This window comes from Rhinichthys klamathensis, unplaced genomic scaffold (genome assembly GCF_029890125.1).
Source record: "Rhinichthys klamathensis goyatoka isolate OS25496 unplaced genomic scaffold, OSU_Roscu_1.1 h1tg000281l_1, whole genome shotgun sequence".
NCBI lineage: Eukaryota > Metazoa > Chordata > Actinopteri > Cypriniformes > Leuciscidae > Rhinichthys > Rhinichthys klamathensis.
The window spans coordinates 641,332-664,829 of NW_026606800.1; the positions used below are offsets into that span (position 1 = coordinate 641,332).

General features: G+C 36.8%; 1 protein-coding gene across 1 annotated transcript; it reads left to right on the top strand.

The window, feature by feature from the left end:
- Window positions 1-3,331: 3,331 nt before the first annotated feature.
- Window positions 3,332-20,235, top strand: esrrgb (estrogen-related receptor gamma b). The gene is made up of 7 exons (XM_056269463.1): window positions 3,332-3,540; window positions 5,953-6,323; window positions 9,919-10,035; window positions 11,902-12,006; window positions 12,088-12,270; window positions 16,503-16,772; window positions 19,597-20,235. Exons 1-7 carry the CDS (start codon window positions 3,482-3,484, stop codon window positions 19,839-19,841), a joined length of 1,350 nt encoding a protein of 449 aa, XP_056125438.1. The 5' UTR covers window positions 3,332-3,481; the 3' UTR covers window positions 19,842-20,235.
- The last annotated feature ends 3,263 nt before the right edge of the window (window positions 20,236-23,498 follow it).

The window sequence follows — 23,498 nt, forward strand, 5'->3', positions numbered from 1 at the left end:
AATCAGCTATCGCGTCTGTTTTAAGCGATTTGAACGTTTACTTTTAGTTAAAAACCGAGCAAAGAACAACACTCAGAGATGTTTCTCCGCCGCTCTGCATACGTCATCTCCTTCATCGCTCTGATTGGGTTTAGGTCTATCCGTGACGTCCGTTGGTGACGCCCCTCTGGAAATGATTTGTCTATGACGCTTTGCCAGACCATAACTCAGTTACAACTGAGAATGGTCTGGTTTTAACCAGGCTACCTGTTTTATTTCTGATCAAATAAATGCAGCCTTGGTGAGCAGAAGAGACTTAATTCAAAAACGTGAAAAAAGACCCCAAACTTTTGAACAGTATAGTGTATATAGCGTGTTTTTATAAAGGTCTTTATAGAAAACATATAATCATACAATGCCATATTGGCATTATTTTTGTAAGAACAAAAATAAGAGAATGAAACAGAACTAAAAAGGACAATAAAACACATAAATAAAATAAAACAGTGGACCAGCATAGCCATTTTAGAAATTCAATAGCATTAGAAATATTGGTAACACTTTTACAATATGATTCCATTTGTTACATCAGTTAACAACATGAACTAACAATGAAAATAGATTAACAAACACTGTAAATAATATTACTCACAATTATAGTTAAAGGATTTACTTACATTTAATGGGACCTTATTGTAAATATATGGGACCTAAACTGAAATATCATGCTAGAATCTTTAATGATGCTTGTTGACCAAGAGTCTTGCTGGTTAAACTAGTTAAGGTGCGGATATAATCACGTGAGCATCCAAAACCCATGTTGCTCTTCTTCCCCCCTCTTCAACCCACCAGCAGTGATATTTGCTCTGTGTGCAATGTTTTATCATGATCTGAGATCTCTGTCTGATCGGGGTGTGTTGTGATCAGGAGGGATGAGGAGGATGTTTAATGAGGAGCGTTTCCTGCTGTTTAGTCTGCAGTGACAATGATGATGGTGAGAGAGTTGCAGAATCAAGTAAACGTCGGACTTGGACACAGAGAGCGTTGAGATCTGCCTTTGTGTTTCAGCTCAGTGTGTGTTTGCCCTCGGCACACGGGTGGACAGAGGCTTTCTCCAGTAATACCACTGAAAACACTGTCTGTTTACCTCCTGCATAATGAAGGCTTTCTCCTTTCAAACGCCATGATCTCACATAAACACTTTATTGTTTCTTAAATGTTTGCTGAGGATTAATTAAAAAAATATATATTTTTATTGAATCCTTTTAATATACTGAGAGAGTTTGAGGCACACTCTTAAAAATAAAGGTTCCAAAATGGATGTTTTAGCATCAATGCATTTGCACAAAACCGGTTTCAGTTCCCCAAAGAATCTTTCAGGCAACAGTGTGGAACCCTTTTCCACTATAAAGAACCTTTTGTGGAATGTAAAGAATCCATGAATGTTGAAGGTTCTTCATGGAACCATCGATGCAAGAACCTATATTTTTAAGGGAGCTCTGAATCACTGCGCAGCTTAGATATTTCTAATATCTAATCTAATATCTAATATCTAACTTAGATATTTCTAAGTTATTCTTCCATTTTATTTATTTAATTATTATTTTCCTTGTTTAAATAATTGATAATTTTTTTTTTTTTTTTTTGCTTTGGGATAACAAAGTAGATTTATGAATACATGGAACGTGGGTCGACTTATTGTAAGCTTTTGAATTGTGGATAGGGGGTGGGATTAAATAAAATTTTTTTTTCTTCCCACTCCTTTTCGAATATGTAATTGACATTGACAAGAGTAAGAAAAAAAAAAAGTCTTTGACTGTAACTATTGTTAATTAATTTGTTTTATTGTGCATTGGAATTATTTTGATTTGTTTGCTTGATTTTATTTTCTTGTCAGATGTTCTTTTGCATAAATTCGAAATAAAGTATAAAGTAAAGTAAAGTAAGCTTAGTGGAGGTTCTCCATTATTGAGAAAATCTCAATAACTGCAAAAAGAATTTGAAAAAGATATCAAAAAGCATAATGATGGTTATGTGATGGTTAGGTGTGTTTCTGGGTGGAACACTATGAAACTGGATTAGAATGTCTCAAAGACTAAAGAGATGCTCATTAATTTTAGTAAAAGCACTTGCACTTCAATCTGTGATTAGTAGGGACACAGGTGAAAGTATAGGGAATATAAGGATTTAGGGAAGATTTTTGATAACATGTTGAAGCTTGAACCGAATACCGATTAAAAAATCACATCAAAGATTATTTGTGTTGAGGAAATTGTGTATTTACAATTCAATTGTTGAAAGTGTTCTGTTTTGTATTTTTCTTTTATATGCTGTTTTTCTTCACTGTCTATGAAGAACAAAAATCGTCTACAATCTTGGAGCACATAGTCTGAATTAATTGCCCCAAGGGGATTAATAAAGCTCTAAACTAAACTAATTAGCCCACCTGTGCAGGTGAAGAACGAAAGTGTCTTCTTTATTTATTTATTTATTTATTCACATTTCCGGGTTTCTCTGAAGCAGAAGTCGTCATAGTTGGGTAAACTTCTATAGTGGTGAATGAGAGACTTCATTATATTTTTTGTGTTCTCATTTGCTCAAATAGCAAAAAACTAAAAAAAAACTCCACAATAGTGGTTTCACAACTTTCAAAAGAGGAAAAAATAGAGAGAGATTGATATCGGTCAATTTGACCATCACTCCCACAGCCTCTGTATTAAAAACACCCTCACACCGTTACCTATAGATTTTTGTAATTTGATGCAATGGTAATATAATACAAATGATAGTGTTATAAATGTACATACATAAAAAAATAAAATAATATATAGCTAAAACTTTGCAGGATTTGTGTGGATTAGTCTGAAAAGCGTCCATTGGAATGAATAATGTTCATATAGTGGAAATCTGTTTTCACTGTATTGCCTTCAGGCAACACTTCTTTGTAAGTGTGATAGGTATCACTTACCATGAGTAGCCTATACAGTTTATAGTGCCATGGTATTACCATCTGATGATACCATGTAGGCTACTATGGTGGCCTAATGCTTATAGGCTAAGCGTAGGCTATATAATTAGTTCTGGAGGTTGGTTAGAGAATAAAATACTTTGTCTACGTTGACGCATTAATTTATAATACTCTACTTAAAATATCGCGCTATAGACAGTTGAATTAACGACAACGTTGTGTCTTCCTCTCTTTACTGAGTCTCAAACTGAAGCGTCTTTTCACGCTCACCTGAAATGTTCATGAATATTCATCAGAGCCCGCTCACATTGGTCGATTATCTGGTGACGTTGGCATTAAGGCGGGAATAACCCGAAACGTTTCTTCAACAGTCGTAAGCAGTCCTGCGCTGCAGTGAAGAGAAACGCAGCGAAGAGAAACATTAACAGACCAGCGTCTGTTTACAATAAAACCTCATTACAGAAGAAAACAAGAGATAGGTTTGATTTCACAAGCGTTTCCTCAGGTTATGGTTTCATTCTCAGCTGTCTCATCATGGATCTAGTGCAGTTTTATCACCCGGAATCGTTTTCCTTCCCTTCTGAACAGAACAAGTAAGTAACTTTATTAATTTACAACTTTATACGGACATAATCAGGCTTGTACATAAATGTAACGTTGTATAATTGAACTTCATTAGGTGTAACTTTGTAATAGAAAAGTATAACTGTATAAAATTGATACTAGGCTGATTATTTACTATAAAATGGATACAATATTCTTGTACTGATTGAAGGTGATCCTATATTAATTTATATTATGTAGTAATTACAATACTTATAGATGAGTAACACACACACACACACACATATATAAATATGTGTGTGTGTGTTGCTCATCTGTAACTGTAAGTCACGTGTGCACTTGCAAAGATGTAAGTTTCCACCAAAATACTTGGTATTGTAATATTATATATGAATGATTCATTCCATTGATTTATTCAGAAGAGAAAGTATCATTAAGAGGTGTATGTTGAAATGTGTTAGAGAATAAAACGTGCTCATGAAAGAATATTTAAGAAGATTTGATCGCATGGTAAATAGATATTCGTACATTCAAGACTGTTCAGTTTTATATAATTGAACTCTCAAAAGATCAGATAAAATAGTAAATGGAATAAAAGTGTTTTTCCATAAATCAGCAACTTTAATATCTGTAAAAACTGTTAATAACTGTCAATCATCAGACCAAGATTATTTAAGATCAAAGGTTCCGATAAGAACTAAAATAATTCATTAAGAGAACCTGTTTAAGTTCCGCACTTTCATTTTCTACATGATATTTTATTAGATTAGAATTTTTTTTTTTGAAAAGCATGCTTTAAAGGACCCAGAAACCAATACGTTGACCAGAAGAACATGTACCGGTAATGTACCATCAACAATTTATCAACCTTAATTTTTATCAACCTAGAGTTATGACTGTGTACTGAAAGGCATGATATTAGTTGCAGTGCTCTAAACCCCACTTTGAAAGAGTTGGAAAAATCACAAATATAATCCTGCTGTATACCGTATTTACGTAATAAGAACACGTTCTGGCAGCGTTCACTGACCATCTTACTGCAATAGGATTTGAGATGTGTGATGGAGTCACAGGTAATTCCTCTGGATCCCAGACAAAAACCCTGATGGGCTTTGGGATCACGTTACTGGCCTCTGCACACTGTGTGTGTGTGTGTGTGTGTGTGTGTGTGTGTGTGTGTGTGTGTGTGTGTGTGTGTGTGTGTGTGTGTGTGTGTGTGTGTGTGTGTGTGTGTTAGAACAGGTGTGTTCAGGTGCTGTGTGGCCTGTAAACACTACGTCTGACATAGTGGGAAATATTTCATTGTGCTGATTAAAAGAAAAACCACTAAATTGCTGTTCCGTCAGATTGCATCTCTTTTCAGGTTTCATGTACTGTAAAACAAAACATCCTGGTAAATTTACTGTAAATGGTTTAAAGTACATCAAAATTGTATTTCTGTGAACCATGGCTAATAAAAATACAAACATAATGAACATAAACAGTTTGTAGAACGTGCACAGTCAGTGTGTGACCTACACAAGGACAAAACACCATCAGGGTAACACGCACGCGACGTTAAAACAATGCTGTTAGTTTTAAAGCTAGGCTATATTTAAACAATAAACAAAACTAACACTTCCGTTCAAAAGTTTGGGGTTGGTTAGATTTATTGATTGTTTTTTAAATATGTATCTTCTGCTCAACAAGACTGCATTTTTTTTAATCAAATACAGTAAAACAATAATATTCTGAAAAAGTATTGCAATTTAAAATAACTTTTTTCTTTTTGAATATCTTTTAAAATGTAATTTATTCCTGTGATCAAAGCTGAATTTTCAGCATCATTACTCCAGTCTTCAGTGTCACATGATCCTTCACAAATCTTTCTAATATGATGATTTATTGCTCAAGACACATTTCTGATTATTATCAATCTTGAGTTGTGCTGCTTCATATTTTTTGTGATTTTTTGATAAATAGAAAGTAAAAAAGGAACAGAATTTATTCGAATTTTGTTACATTTTAAATATATGTATATTCTGATCAATTTAAGGCATTATTGATGAATAATTTATTGCAAAACAATCTTTATAATTGAAATGAAATGTACTGTTTTTCACTGTAAATTTTAAGGTGACTCATATTTTTTACTTACAAAACCAATGTCACAGTATTTTGTGTTTGAAATCAAAAATAAAATGTTTCTACAAAATGATATATTGTTAGAGTTTCATTATAAATTATAATATAATTGATAAAACAACAACATTTATGCATTGTTATGCTCTAGAATTACATGTATTGTCTGGTTAAATCTGTTTTTAAATATAATTTATATGCATTTATACGTAACCTAACATTTAACTGTGTAATAGTAATAAAATTTAATTTAATAAAGGAAATGCTCACATGTATTCATCCCTGTTTCTTAATTCTCATTATTCTTTTCATTTCCAAAGCTTCCCGGACCTGATGTCAATCAGCAGCCACTACATCAAGACCGAACCCTCAAGCCCTTCGTCCCTGTCGGACAGTCTGACCCAGCACAGTCCCGGGGCGTCGTCGGACGCAGGGAGCAGCTTCAGTTCAGTAACTAAAGGGAACCCGACAGGTCTGGACTCGCCTGGGTCATACTCTGGGGTCAAGGCCGTGCTCAGGCCCCCCGGCGCCCCCTGCAGGCTCCTGGAGGAAGCGCAGGTGAAGAGCGCACACGGGCTCAGCTCAAGCCCCAAACGCCTGTGTCTCGTGTGTGGAGACGTTGGATCTGGGTTCCACTATGGAGTGGCGTCCTGCGAGGCCTGCAAAGCCTTCTTCAAACGCACCATTCAAGGTCACGATCACAGTTTCCACAAAGATTTTAAGCACTACTTAAAGAGATAGTTCACCCAAAAAGGAAAATTACCCCATGATTTACTCACCCTGAAGCCATCCTAGGTGTATATTAGGGGTGGAACGGTACATGTATTCGTATTGAACCGAAACGGTACGGGCGTCACGGTTCGGTGCACGAATTTGCACGCAGAATACACGGTACAAATAAAAAAAACCTCTTAAATAGCGATGAATTTCGCTCTATTCGCTTTTGGTGTGACTGTGAACGCAGCAATGAACAGGCTGCGATCAAGATTGCAATGCAGGAGTGTGTGTGTGTGTGTGTGTCTGTGTGCGCGAGAGAGAGAGAGAGAGAGAGAGAGGCGCGATGAACAGTGTGTGTGTGTGCGAGAAGGAGAGAGGCGCGATCGAACAGTGTGTGTGTGTGTGTGTGTGTGTGTGTGCGCGCGCGTGCGAGAGAGAGAGGCGCGGTGTGTGTGTTCGCGCGCGCGAGAGAGAGAGGCGCGGGCGCGAATCGCGCGATGAACAGTGTGTGTGTGTGTGTGTGTGTGCGCGCGTGCGAGAGAGAGAGAGAGGCGCGGGCGCGAATCGCGCGATGAACAGTGTGTGTGTGTGTGTGTGTGTGTGAGTGTGTGTGAGTGTGTGTGAGAGAGGCACGGGCGATCGAACAGTGGAAACGTAAAAACATACTCCGTCATTTTTTTCATACAGGACATCATTAAAACTGCAAATTGTTTACTTATATTTGTGTACACTCGCAATAAAACACAACATTGTGCTTTTGTCACACTCTAAACTCTTGTCAAACTGTAACCTACACCTGTTAACAAAAGTTTTTATGGTAGTATTATTTTATACGGAAATCAATTATTTATAATTCAAATGAGAATAAAGTTAGTTAATTAAAATGAAGGAAAACAAATATCTTGATCTGAAATAGCAAATTAATTTTAAATTCATTCAGGTACAATTACCAAACATATCTCAAGGTCTTTTCGTCTTTTTAATAATTTAATTAATAAACTAATTATATAAAACTACTGTCAGTGCACTACAAATAAACTGGTTCTATGCCTTTATTAATAAAACTTATTTTAAAAAATACAAGGCTTAAGACATTTATAAAAATGCCTTCTGCATTTTTGCTTTGCTTTTCACTCCCTTGTACCGAAATCGTACCGAACCGTGATGTCTGAACCGAGGTATGAACCGAACCGTGACTTCTGTGTACCGTTCTACCCCTAGTGTATATGACATTCTTCTTTCAGACGAATACAATCGGAGTTATATTACAAAATGTCCTGGCTCTTCCAAGCTTTATAATGGCAGTGAATGGCAGTTTATGTTTTGAAGTCCATCCATGATAAAAGTGCTCCACACGGCTCCGGGGGTTAATAAAGGCCTTCTGAAGTGAAGCGATAAGTTTGTGTAAGAAAAAAAAATCCATATTTAACACGTTACAAAGTAAAATTCAAGCTTCCGGCCAAACGCAGTCTACTTACGCCTAAAGCACAACTTATGACGTCAGAAGTAGCGTAGTGCGTCATCATGGCGTATGGTAAACATCAGCAGTATGTCGCATTACTCGCATAAGTTGCGCTTAGACTTAAGTGGAATCTGTATGTTCGTTTGGTCGGAAGCTAGTTATTTTACTTTAGAAAGTTTTAAATATGGATATGTTTCTTACACAAACGCATGGCTTCGCTTCAGAAGGCCTTTATTAACCCACCGGAGCCGTGTGGAGCACTTTTATCATGGATAGATGCACTTTTATCATGGATAGATGCACTTTACTCATAATAGATGCACTTTTATCATGGATAGATGCACTTTTATCATGGATAGATGCACTTTTATCATGGATAGATGCACTTTTATCATGGATAGATGCACTTTAATCATAGATAGATGGATAGATGCACTTTTATCATGGATAGATGCACTTTTATCATGGATAGATGCACTTTAATCATAGATAGATGCACTTTTATCATGGATAGATGCACTTTTATCATGGATAGATGCACTTTAATCATAGATAGATGCACTTTTATCATGAGTAGATGCACTTTTATCATGGATAGATGCACTTTTATCATGGATAGATGCACTTTAATCATGGATAGATGCACTTTTATCATGGATAGATGCACTTTTATCATGAGTAGATGCACTTTTATCATGGATAGATGCACTTTAATCATAGATAGATGCACTTTTATCATGAGTAGATGCACTTTTATCATGGATAGATGCACTTTTATCATGGATAGATGCACTTTAATCATGGATAGATGCACTTTTATCATGGATAGATGCACTTTTATCATGGATAGATGCACTTTTATCATGAGTAGATGCACTTTTATCATGGATAGATGCACTTTTATCATGGATAGATGCACTTTATCATGGATAGATGCACTTTTATCATGGATAGATGCACTTTTATCATGGATAGATGCACTTTAATCATGGATAGATGCACTTTTATCATGGATAGATGCACTTTAATCATAGATAGATGCACTTTTATCATGGATAGATGCACTTTTATCATGGATAGATGCACTTTTATCATGGATAGATGCACTTTAATCATAGATAGATGCACTTTTATCATGGATAGATGCACTTTTATCATGGATAGATGCACTTTTATCATGGATAGATGCACTTTAATCATAGATAGATGCACTTTTATCATTGATAGATGGATAGATGCACTTTTATCATGGATAGATGCACTTTTATCATGGATAGATGCACTTTAATCATAGATAGATGCACTTTTATCATGGATAGATGGATAGATGCACTTTTATCATGGATAGATGCACTTTTATCATGGATAGATGCACTTTTATCATGGATAGATGCACTTTTATCATGGATAGATGCACTTTAATCATAGATAGATGCACTTTTATCATGGATAGATGCACTTTTATCATGGATAGATGCACTTTTATCATGGATAGATGCACTTTTATCATGGATAGATGCACTTTAATCATAGATAGATGCACTTTTATCATGGATAGATGCACTTTTATCATGGATAGATGCACTTTAATCATAGATAGATGCACTTTTATCATGGATAGATGCACTTTTATCATAGATAGATGCACTTTATCATGGATAGATGCACTTTTATCATGGATAGATGCACTTTTATCATGGATAGATGCACTTTTATCATGGATAGATGCACTTTTATCATGGATAGATGCACTTTAATCATAGATAGATGCACTTTTATCATGGATAGATGCACTTTTATCATGGATAGATGCACTTTTATCATGGATAGATGCACTTTTATGGACTTAAAACAGAAACAGCAATTATTTTAATATAACTCTGATTGTATTCGTCTGAAAGAAGAAAGTCATACACACCTAGGATGACTTGAGGGTGAGTAAATCATGGGCTAATTTTCATTTTTGGGTGAACTATCTCTCTAATATTAATAATAGCAAACTGTTGTCAACATCGATAAAAGGTGTGTTTGTGTTTATGATACACACAGATTTAGCTAGATGCATGTTTTGGTCCTGAATCTGATGATGTCTGTTTGTCTCTCTCAGGTAATATAGAGTACAGTTGTTCGGTCAGCAGAGATTGTGAGATCACTAAAAGGAGGAGGAAGTCCTGTCAGGCCTGCCGCTTCACTAAGTGTCTGTCTGTGGGAATGCTGAGAGAAGGTGAGAGTGTGTGTGGATGATTCTCACAAAAACCGGCACATTTCACCCCAAAATCTAAAGGCAAAAATATTTGAATAAGGAAAATTAAGTGACATTATTTTCATGAAAATTAAGCAACTGTAAATACGTCAGGATTTTCGACTATTGAGGGGTTTTTATTGAAATGATTCAAAATGATAATTCCCAATAAATTCCTATTGCTGCAATACAATGATTTTCAAAATTAAGATTAGCATAAACAGATCATGTCATTGGTTTACATTACAGTAAGAGAACGGACAAGAACGGTGGTGGTAAATAATATGCTTAGATTGATTGTCATAAAAATCCTAATTACGCATAATTATATGTTTTGTTGGATTGTATTATTTGCGTTCAGCATTTTGTTTTCTGCATCAGAGCATATTTGGGTTATGACCCACTATTTGACAACTGCTGCTTTGAGCAAAATGTCTTTGTTTTGATGATATGGGCACGTTCTTGACAGGTTTTGTGAGAAAATGGCACACTACATGTAGTGCAACATACTATATGAATGACACTACATGCAGGCTCTTTTGATATGTTTGGCTATGAAAGCATCTGAGATCAAACACATATACGTATATCGGACTTCTGGAATTTACTTTAGTGCTTTCACATACACAACCATAGATATAATAATAGTATTCAGATAAGACTGAAGCAGTCAGCAAAAAGTGTTATATTAGTGCAGGTGTGGAGTCGTATTTTTGCTGCCCTGGTTTAGTTTCAGTGCACCTGCTTTTTCAAAACGCTGCCAAAATAATTTGTAAAATCAAACGGATGGAGATCTATTTCAGCCGAACTCATATACTTGTTCTACAAGTTCTTTTTCTTATCCCATAATCTACTTTTTAAGACACTGTCACGGGTATTACATTTTACATTTAATCATTTAGCAGACGCTTTTATCCCAACCGACTTACAAATGAGGAGAACAATAGAAGCAATCAAACCAACAATAAGTGCTGTGTTATGGCTATGATCTGCAGCACAGACGATGAGACGTAGAAGTAGCAAAACAAACAGTCTTTATGCAATTCCTAACACTCATGAGATTTCAAGGCAAATGTAGGAGAACTTGCCAACCACAATAAACCATAAACGAGTACCGACAAAGAACTGAAACGGGAGTATAAACACTCGCTGACTGACCACTTTATTAGGTACACCTTGCTAGACCGGTTTGGACCCCTTTTGCCTTCAGAACTGCCTTAATTCTTCATGACAGATTCAACAATATATATAGATATATATATGGTATATTATTATTATAAAAAGTTTTAGATTAAAAAAATATAAATTTTATATTAATTAATATGCTTTTCAATCATTTTATATGCTTTTTCAATTTGTATTTTTCCATATTTTTTATGTAATATTTTGTCTTGCATACTTGTATTACAATATGAATGTATTTACATTAATTGTTATGTTTTTGTTCATTTTTTTGTTTTAAGGATAAATCTAAGAAAGGTTTGTGAGGCATATTATAATAAATTAATAATAAATAATACACTAATATTATTAATAATGAATTATGAATAAATTAAGTTTTAAATCAAATTGTATTTTATATTTATATAGTTTATTTCATATTTTTGTCTTGCATGCAGGTATTACAACATTAATGTATTCACATACATTGTTATGATGAATTACAAACCTCTCTAACTAGGTCTATACTTATATTTTTAATAAAGAAGATTCTAGTAGTATCAGCCAGTTTCTGTGTATTTTGTAATAAAGAAAACAATCCACACATTATATAATTTACATTTAGAGAATCTACATTATTTTCTTCATTGTGTGTGTGTGTGTGTGTGTGTGTGTGTGTGAATCCAGGTGTGCGTTTGGACCGGGTGCGAGGAGGACGGCAGAAATATAAGAGAAGAATTGACTCTGATTCCAGTGTGTACCTCAGCGTACCTCCACCTCACAGAAAACCCCGTAAGAAGCACGTTTCACCTCAGCCAGACACATCTGCGTCTCAGTATATGAGTTAATAATCTCCCCTGGCTCTTTCTTCAGCGTCCTGCAGCATTCAGGGGGAGAACCCGGTGGTGAGCCTCCTGTTGGGGGCAGAGCCCGAGCGAGTGTGTGCCATGCCTGACCCCGCGCTCCCCGACAGTGACATCAAAGCTCTGACGACCCTGTGTGACCTCGCCGACAGAGAGCTCGTGTTGAACATCAGCTGGGCCAAACACATACCAGGTACACACACACTCGAAACTGACATGCCAAAGAGACTTAAATTACACACACACACACACACACACACACACACACACACACACACACACACACGTGTGTTTTATCTACTATCTGTTTTGGATACAAAGAGATAAAGTGCTGTTAGTTCAGATGTGTTTCTGTGTGTCTGGTAAAACAACTGGAATGTCAAATCCATTAGATGTTTTCAGAGAATAAAAATGTCTTCCTGTATTCGAGACGTCTGCCCTTTTAGCTGCTCTAAAGACACACATTTATGTATCTTAATAAGGACATTTCATAGACTTTTGTTGTTATTAGAGCTAATGTATTTACTACAGACGAACTCTAACACTCTATTCACACACACACACTCTTGTACATCTATCTTTGTGAGGACATCGACACAATGCAATCTCTAGCTCCTTACCCTAACCCTACCCATCACCTGTCTAACCCGAACCCTTATCCTAAACCTACCCTCAACCTAATTATAACCTTATCCCTGAAAACCAGGCCTTTAAAGAGGTCTCAGGAAGTGATGACCGGGTGAAATGTCCTCACTTTACTCTCTTTGACCTCACTCCTATGGTCTAAAACTCAAACAAAGGTCCTCACAAAGATAGTTGTGACACACACACACACACACAGAGAACTGGCCAGCACCTGTTTTTGTGTTGATACTGACCTCTATAGTAATGCTTACAAAACAAACCACAAAACCAGGTGTGTGTGTGTGTGTGTGTGTGTAAGTGTGTGTAAGTGTGTGTGATTCTCCATAACACGTGACTGATTATATGCCATAGTTTTGTGCACTGGAGTATTTGGTAAATAAACACCATTAATAAACATATGGACAGAGAGAATGTGAGTGATTATTACACACATCTACATGAAGACACACAATATACTTCTGTTGTTTTTATATAAGGTTAATTATAATGACTACAAAAATTATAAATGAAAAGCAAAAAATATTGTAATCTGTATTTTCTAGTAAAAATATATAAATATCCTTAAAACAAAATTAATTAACTTGGGAAAAGAATTGTGTAAGATATTAAAACTTATATCTTGATAAATTCATATATACTGTACAGTATGTGTTTATATTATTATTATAAAATTTTAGTTGTTTTAATGGTGGATCTTAGAAAGTTTTGTGAAGTATATTATTATTATAAATATTATATATTTGATAGGGATGCACCGATATAAAATTTTGGCCGATACCGATAACCGAAAATTCTTTATATTTAAAAGCCGATAACCGATATATTGGCCAATAAATATAAATCCAAGTTTTTATATAATTTTTGAGAGACTGATTACAAAAACAAATGTCTCACCATCACACCATGTCCCAAGCACACTATTATAATGATATTCTCATAATTTTATGTCGCCTATATGACTTGCGCTACATGTTGCACTTAACTGTATTTTTCTTTGCACGTCTGAAATGTCTCAGCTTTATCGGTTTTAATATATCAGCTTTAATATATAATATATATTTTCTAAAAAATAAATAATAATATTTATCATAACATTTGTGCAAGGACCATTCAACACTTTTACATAATTTTTTTTAAACTTCCTGAGTAAGAATATATTTTAATATATATGTTTTCATATTATATATTAAAATATTATATATAAATATTATAATTGTTATAGTTTTATATGAATTGATATTTTTATATTTTTTGTCTTGTGCAATTTTGCTTCTCAATTGAATTAATCTTGTCTTTAGGATGTTTAGTTTTTTTTTTTTTTAGTAAAAAACAAAACAATCCTTCTGATTTAAAAACATTTAGTTTTTTCGCCTTATTCTTACTATTGTCAGGGTTAGCTCACTTCTGCGAACAGCTTTGTCCCCAAAGTGTAACGCAAGCATGTTTGTGTGTGTGTGTTTGTGTGTTTTACATACACATGAGCGGTTGTGTGTGTTCATGTCAACATTGAAATACTAAATGTGTGTGTGTGTGTGTGACAGCAGCATTCTCTCTTCCCTGGCGTCTGAAGCAGGATGTACAATAGAAGATGACATTGCTGATTTAAATGGCCCCAGGGTTGTTTATTTGCGTTGTTTGAGTGTCACGAGGGCCCTTTGATTCCGTTAACACGTTTCACAGACGTCGATACGGCCGCGTCTCCAGTGCACAGCGTGAACGGCAGCGCTGCCTCATTCAGCCCACGATCGATCAGCGCAGAGATGCAATCAGCTAATGAACGTCACTCAGGAGGAGAGAGAGCGAGAGATACGAGTCATTACGGCCTCTGATAAGCATCAGTGATGGGTGAAAAAATCAAATCAAAGCTCCTCTCCTCCCTCGCCACACCAAACTAATCACTGGCTTTTTAATTAAGTGTGAGAGAACGTGAATAAGAGAGATTTGTCCGTCATTGACGCGGTTCTTCAGGGGACAAACCTCTGTCACACACACACACACACACACACACACACACACACACACACACACACACACACACACACACACACACACACACACACACACACACACACACACACACACACACACACACACACACACACACACACACACACACACACACACACACACACACACACACACACACACACACACACACACACACACACACACACACACACACACACACACACATACACACACAACACACAACACACACACACACAGAGCTGTCTTTCCTAGCAGAGGTCACAGTCCAGTCTGAAACTGAATAGAAATTAGCTCTAAAATAAGAAGGGTTTTATCTGTCATATTACAATCTTATTTTATGAGCTGATTCAACATCTCAGAAGCAGGTGTTATTTAGTTCTATAGCTAATTATGTACTTATTTAGGTGATTAATTGTTTTAGTTTGCTTATCAGATTAGTTGCTTAGGAAATTAGTTGAGTAAGGTGAGATTAAAAATAAGTTTATCTAGATAATAGATATTGATTGGTTATTTAGCTGAATATAGTTGTTTAGGATTACTTATTTAGCTGATTAGTAGTTTAATTAGGTGATTAGTTGTTTTAAATATGTTAGAGCTGCACGATTCTGGATAAACTGAGAATCACGATTTTTTTTGTTTCAAATAGAGATCACGATTCTGAACAGAATCTAAACGAAATAACATGTAATTTACTAGAGTTTCTTACAAAATGTTAATTGCCGCAGTCTTGTTTGAAGTCCCCCTGTAGTTAATAATTGTATCCCTTTAAACTCATCTTTGATCCCCAAAAAATCCCCGAAATATTTTTTCTTCATGCTTTAAAATAGTTTGAATATAACTCTACACCCTTTAGTGCACTCCTCATTTAGTATATCCAGTTCTATTAATATGCAAATGAGCCCCACCTCCACTCACTCACTCAGCTCAGAGATCCGCTCGTTGACGTGATTGGTTACAAGGTAGTTTGTGACGTCAGAAACGCCAGTGATTTAAAACCGTGTTTTTGAGACTGTCTTTGGTTCACTGCAGTTTTAAGGAGAAAATACTCAGCAATGCTGTCGACTTATGAATTTGCACATGATTTGTCTTAAAGCATATTAAAAACCACAGGGGGACTTTAATTCATCTGAATGAATTATTTTTTTAAATCGGTTTGAGTGAATGATTCAATGACTCAGCATTTTTTTCAATGATTCAATGACTCAGCATTTTTTTTAAAGGTTTAATAGACATAGGAGAATCGTCATTTAGTAATGAGATTGCGATCTTTTAACGATTAATCATGCTGCTCTAGTTTATGTAGTTAAATATTTGTTTATTTAGTTATTTTTCTGTTGGTACTTTTGTTATTTAGCTGATTATTTAGATAAAAAGTTTAGTTATCTGATTTAGTTCTTTCAGTAGCACTTTACAATAAGTTTTTATTAGTTTAACATTAGTTAATGTACTAACCAAAACATTTGTTACAGTATTTATTACTCTTTGTTTATGTTCGTTAATAAAAAAACAGCTGTTCATGTTAGTTCACAGTGCATTAACAAATACAACTTTTGATTTGAATAATGTATTAGTAAATGTTGTAATTAACATTAACTAAGATTAATAAATGCTGTAGAAGTCTTGTTCATTCTTAGTTCATAATAACTAAATTAGTCAACTAGTGTTAACTAACGAAACCTTATTATAAAGTGTCACCGTTCTTTTTTTAAAGAACAATTAAAACAATTTAAAAACCAATGATCTGATCTATTATCTGAGCTTCTCTGATCAGTTACTCGTTGACTCCTGCAGGTTTCTCCAGCCTCTGTCTGTCCGATCAGATGAGTCTCCTGCAGAGCGCTTGGATGGAGATCCTCATCCTGCGAGTGGCTTTCAGCTCGCTGCCCTGCGATGACAAGCTGGTGTTTGCGGAGGATTACATCATGGATGCCGAACAGGCGAAGTCAGCAGGTCTGCTGGAGCTCCACATGGCCATATTACAGCTGGTGCGCAGGTACAGATCCATGAGGCTGGAGAGAGAAGAGTTCGTCACTCTGAAAGCCATCGCTCTCGCCAACTCAGGTAAATGATACGGGTACTTGTACAGAACATTTGAGCAAGGAACTTTCAACCCTTTTACACAAAAACATGCTTTAAAGGTGCAGTGTGTAGATTTTAGCGGCATCTAGCGGTTCGGGTGCGAGTTGCACTAATAGCTCAGCCCACCGCTCACCCCTCCCTTTCGAAGAAGCTACGGTTGCTTAAACGGGACAAACAATATCGCCGTCTGAGACAGCAGAGAATAGCCAGAGTAAGCCAAGAGTGTGTAACATTGTCACTGTTTCTGTACCACAGTCCATTATAAACTACATCATGGATAAAGTTTACAAAGCCATAGTCAGGTGAGGATCAAGGGTCTTAATATATAATATAATAATAGTAATCAGCTGATTGTCTCACAAACGTAACCAGGACATTTCTCCCCACATAGAAAACCCATAATACAGCGAGGGAGAAAAACCACATGAAACTATGCAACTATATATTTTTTTCTAACAGGGTAGTAAAAGTTTAGCTGGCTAATATGAGCTGTTACTGTGGCTGAGCTGGTTAAAGTGTAAAGAATTGTTTATACTCGCCGCGTCCGCATGACGCGGCAAAAATGACGTGATTGAAACAGCAAACGCGCCTTCGCATCCCCTAGACACCATTTACTACACAAATTAATAAATAATTATGAATAAAAATATAGTTTTTTTTCTCTGGTTTTGAAAACTCTTCGCGATCGACTTAAAATTCTTCCAAGATCGACTTGTCGACCGCGATCGACAGGTTCGTGACTCCTGTAACGTTACTGTTTTACGGTCAATAGTACTAATCAGCTGATTGCCAAAGCCATAACACAGCGAGGGAGAAGAACTAAGTTACATGAAACAATCCAACTACATATTTACACCACTGACAAGGGAAAAGTCACTACTCACGGTGTCTATGGCTAGCTTTTAGCTTTCTGCGGCTTCTGTTTCAAGGTAGTGCCGAAACGCGGTCTGTAGCGCTGTTTGTTCGCTGTCGGCTACGGTAGAAACATGACGTCACAATATGTCGACCTTCATAGAAGGGTCTGCCCGCGGTTATGTAGATATAAATGTCTCATTCTAAGGTAATAAAAACATAACGGTTCATTGAGTAAGGTCTTTATACACCACTGAACACATAGTTATGGATCTTATATAGCATTTCTGTTAATAGATCCTCAGAAATATCACACATCGCACCTTTAAATGAATGCGGCTAATAGCATACTTAAAGGTGAAGTATGTAGTTTCTGCGACACTAGTGGCACCTAGCGGGATTACAAAAATAAATCATATTTTTAAACAATCTTACGTCCCTTTCATGTTATTACGTCCCTTTCATGCGATGTGCCCTCCGCCCTCCTACGTACTTCCGCTCAATTTTCATTTTCCTTCAGTACTGCGTCTGGGCTTGTGGTGTATTCTTTGGTTTTCTCCGGTCAATTTTTTACCGGTCCAATCAGCGAACTGAGGGAGTGGCAACGATGACGATGATGTCGTGCGCTAGTTTGAGTCGTCATACGTGACGACCAAACGTTAGCGATTGGTTATGGCAGATCCAGAGTGAATCTGGGCAGATCCAATAGTTTTAGACTTCAACAGAGTACCCGCCTTCAATACATAGGCTAGTAAGAGCTGTACGTGTAGACCTCACTCCCCTGGCCTCAAGAGGCGCATTAGCGACTTAGCAATTAGCATTCTTTAGACTCATTAGCACACCCGCCTCCCACACCGGAGACCCCGGGTCGAATCCCTCTCGGGCAGTCAACGGCAGCTGTCACAGTTGTAAGGCGACAAGAGCAAACCTCCGTAGGTTAGACCATCCCATTTATAAATTCTCGGTCCGACCTTCGTTGCCTTCGTAAGCCTTGGCCTTTGAAGGATGCAGCCTCTGAATTGGGACACCGCTTATAGGTTAACTCTTTCCCCGCCATTGACGGAAATTTTCAGCTTTCCATGTTTTCACTGTTATGTGGTAGGGGGCGCTATTACGCATCTCCTGAAAGAGTACAGAATCTCCTGGTCAAAACACAGGAGAAGAAGAAACAAAAACAAGCGATATCATATGTAAGCAGATGCATATGTAAAATAACGCGATCATCAACATTAAACAGCGTATACATCAAAACTGCCTAATGTTACTGAATGAAATGTCGAGCCAGGATGAGCTACAGGACTGTGAAGCTTTGGGAGTGTTGATGGACTCGATCGACTCCATCTGTGTTTTGATCATCGTTCTGAATCCGATCAAGACAAAAACGTGATTTTCTCAGCTTTTTGCTGAAAATGTAGCTTTTTTATGAAATTTACCAATATTCAAGTGTTGAAAAAAAAGGGATTCATGAAGCTAGAATACAGTTTAAACATAGGAGGGTCTGTTCTTTCTTTTGATAAACTGCATGTTCAAATATTCATACAACTAAATATTCTGGGAGCCATGAAACTTTTGAAAAATAATAAAAAATGCTGGTGGTGGCTAGCAACTTTTTTTTTTAAACGCTGGTGGGTAAAGAGTTAAGCTGCGACTTTATTGACAGATCTGAGCGGACCGCTCTTAATGTTTAGAGATGGTGCCTGAGAGACTCGTTGTTTAAACTTTTGGGGGAAATAAACCCATCAATGGCGTACTAATAGTAGTCAATGAACAATAAACTGGGTTAAGAGAATGTATTTTAACATAAACAAATCTTACATACTTCACCTTTAACACATTTTCATCAACATATTATTGCAACACACTACATTATATACAGTCAATTTTTGAATAAATGCATAAAAAGCGTTTATTGAAGACGACAGACAACACCGGATGTTTTGATTTCCTCTCTCAGACTCGATGCATATAGAGGACGTGGAGGCCGTTCAGGGTATTCAGGACTCTCTCCATGAGGCTCTTCTGGATTACGAGTGTGTCCATCACAGGGAGGACCCTCGACGGGGGGGCAAACTCATCATGACCCTTCCGCTCCTCCGCCAAACCTCTGCCAAAGCCGTGCGCCGCTTCTTCAGCATCAAACAGGACGGGCGCGTCCCCATGCACAAACTCTTTCTGGAACTTCTGGAGGCCAATGTCTGATCCTTAACCCGACTGAACCATCAAACTGAGACGACAGAAACGTCTGAAAGAGGATTGTTCACAAATCCATGGGGAAAAACAGGCGCTTGTCATGACATATAAAAATAGTACAGGATATACTCCAACAAATACAGTTTCACATAGTTGAGGATTGATTTAACTAACAAAAAAGAAGTATACACTACTGTTTAAAATTTGTTGTTCATTTTTTTTAACCTTTCTATTCATCAAAAGATCCTGAAAAATACAAATCAACAACACGACTGTTTTCAACATTGATAATAATCAGAAATGTTTCTTGAGCAGCAAAGCATCATATTAGAATGATTTCTGAAGGATCATGTGACGCTGAAGACTGGAGTAATGATGCTGAAAATTCAGCTTTGATCACAGGAATAAATTACATTTTAAAATATATTTAAACAGAAAACTTTAATAGGTTTTCTCAATAATTGACTGTATTTTTGATCAAATAAATACAGGCTTGGTGAGCAGAAGAGACTTTTTCAAAAATAAAAAATAAATCTTACCGACTGATGGTAGTACATCAGTAAGTGCTGGGTGTGAATGTCGTTGAATTAATGGTGAAACTTTATTTATAATGGTTTTTTATTTATTTAATTTATTAAAGATAAGGAGCATTTCATTTGCAGAAATATTTTTCAGTTTTCATAAGAGTTCTATCATAATAGAGAGCGTCAGCCTTGCCAAATAAATAATAGTCAGTAATTACTCTCCTGACACAAATATAAAGGCAAAACAGTGTTCAACAACATCTACTACACATCATTTTCAATTCAAAAAGTCTCAGAAATGCAGTTTAGACAGAAATATGATATATAGATTAACAACATTTAAGTGTGGAAACATCAAATAAACAGAGGCGTACCAATGCACTTTTGAAATTTTAACTAATAGATTATATACTAACATAGGATTTGTTTAATCTCCAGATGCTCATGAATATATCTGCACAAACTAAGCTGATTGCAGCTTTTGTTTATTCCATTTTTACCACGTTTTGAACCTTTTAGCACACCAAATTGGAAGGCAGAAAAGAAAAGCCATAGCAATATCTGTTCTCAGCCATTCACAGAGATGTGAAAGTACGTTTTGAAGCAATAACTGAATGTTGATTGAATTAGATCATAGGGATAGTTCACTCAAAATAATCTGACATTTACTCATTCATGCTGTACTGTTCTGAGACATTTCTTACATGTGGTTTTATGTAATATTTATGCGCTGATTGTTGTCTGTCAGTCATTGTGATGATCAGATATGAATATGTTTACCATAATAAAGGAAACAAAACAAGATAGAATCAATGTGAACAGGACAGACTGATCTCGAGAGTTTGTTAGTTTAAGAATGACGGTCATTCTCTGATGGTTTATTCTGGATTTTCTGGGTCTGTTATTTATGGCAGTCGCAGTTCTGTGTGTGATTCTCACTGTTTCTGCTTGTGAAGGTTTTGTGGATGTTGTACGATGCTCTCATGAACAATAATGTAAGTTTATCTTCTCGTTATCTGTTTGATTATATGCAATGACTTTTTTTTAAATAAATGGCAAAAATGATATAAAGATATTCAGTAATAATGCATTAAATAACGGACTTGACATCTGTGTTTTTCGTCTTTGATTTGAAGAATTGAGCTGTTTTTCCTGCAGAAACGTCGGTCAGGGTTACATTCACAAAAAACAAGCAGATTATTCTGCACATTAATTTGTGTTCAAACCCAAAGATTTCTAATTATATTATTTATTTTTGGATTATGGCAATCTGATTGTTTTCTTTTCAGATAAAGGGCTTGCATGACAAATATAAACATACAAGCGTATATTTAGCAAATATAGCTATTTAGATTAGCAAATATTCCTTGTAAATAAACAATTACTTTATTTGTGTTCGATATCACGGTCATTTGGTGGGATGTTTTTCCAGCGACAGTGATTTTGATCATCTAAAATAAGATCTGGTATTCTGGTTAGTTGCTCACCGGTCCAAGTCAAAAGAGTCCAGTGTCTCGTCAATGTAGGTCTGGAATTTAATTTCTCTGAGAAAGAGAGATCATTGTGATGGCTGTTGTACCTTTATGTCTATGAATAATCAAGCTAATCGATGCAGATAAATGAACAGCATGTCAGACAGCTCCTCCTGCATCATTTCACAGGCCGTCAGGAACCATCAACACATTAGTCTCTACACTGACGGTAATTAATGAGGCTCGTATAAAAGATGCTTACACTGGAAGAATCCTGTACGGCTCTGCTAACAGAATGAAATCCAAGTGTGAGTGTGTGTGTGTGTGTGTGGTGGGACTGCCGAACAGATCGTGCTCTGAATTTCTGTGACTATCACTATTTTTTTTACATTTTCTGAAGCATGAGTGATGCATGCCTGTACAAAAGTCACTGCCGTGATGCAAGGGGTCTTCATCCTTTTTCAGACCTAGGACCCTTTGGTGGACAAACCACAAACAAACCAAAGCAAAACAGCTCCGTCCCACCCAGGCATGGCCTCTACAAGAGCCTGAAGGTGTCCTGTGGTCTCTGACACCGAGACTTTAGCAGCAGATCCTGCAAGTCCTGTAGTTTGAGGTGGAGCCGCTGTGGACTGAACCTGTTGGTCCAGCACGTCCCATAGATGCTCAACTGCATTAAGATCTTGAGAATCTGGAGGCCAGAGCAACACCTTGACCTCTTCATCATGTTCCTCAAACCTGATCAATGTGTGCAGTGTGACTATGTGCTTCCACCAGGGAACACCATTGACATGAAGGGGTGTATCTGGTCTGCAACGGTGTTTAGGAAGGTGACATGTCAAATAAATGTCCACATGAATGACCGGACTCAGGGTTTCCCAGCAGAACATTGACCAGAGCGGCACACACTCTCCACCGGCTTATCGTCGTCCTACAGTCCATCCTGGTGCATCACTTCCCCAGACGACCGTCTTCCACTGCTGCTCCAAGGTCCAGTTTCGAGGCTCATGTTCCCATTGTAGCCGCTTTCGGCAGTGGACGGGTCATCATAGATCTCTGATTGTTCTGCCGCTGCTCCATGTGTGTTGTGACACATTCCTCCCATAACCATCATTGAAATTTAGTGTGCCACAGTAGACCTTCTGTTGGCTCGGACCAGACGGGATAGCCATTATTGCCCTCCTCGTGCATCGAAGAGCCCAACACCCTGTTGCCAGTAAATTCTGGCACTGTTGGTAATTACTCAGCACTGCTGACCGAGAGCTGACGGATACTCTGACCCAGTCGCTCTGCCATAATAATCTGCCCTGCAGGTCAAAGTCACTCAGATCTTTATTCCTGTCTATTTCTCCTGCATCCAACATGTTGATTATGAGAACTGATTGCTTTCCATCTAACTTAATGAGGCCTTGTTAGGAAATGATCAACAATATTTACTTTTTTGCTTTACCGCTGTGACTGGTCATAATGTTTTTGCTATGTGTGTGTTGTATGACAAAATGTGAAAGTATCATTATTTTTAGTCATAAATTGAAAACGGAAAATCTGACAGCTTGATTTAGCAAACAGCAGCTCATAGTGTGCTGGTTCTGTCAAGTCTGTAAGCGAGTTAGTGTGATTGTCTGTGTGATTAATTACATCTGCAGATGATTTTATCCCAGAGTGCATTA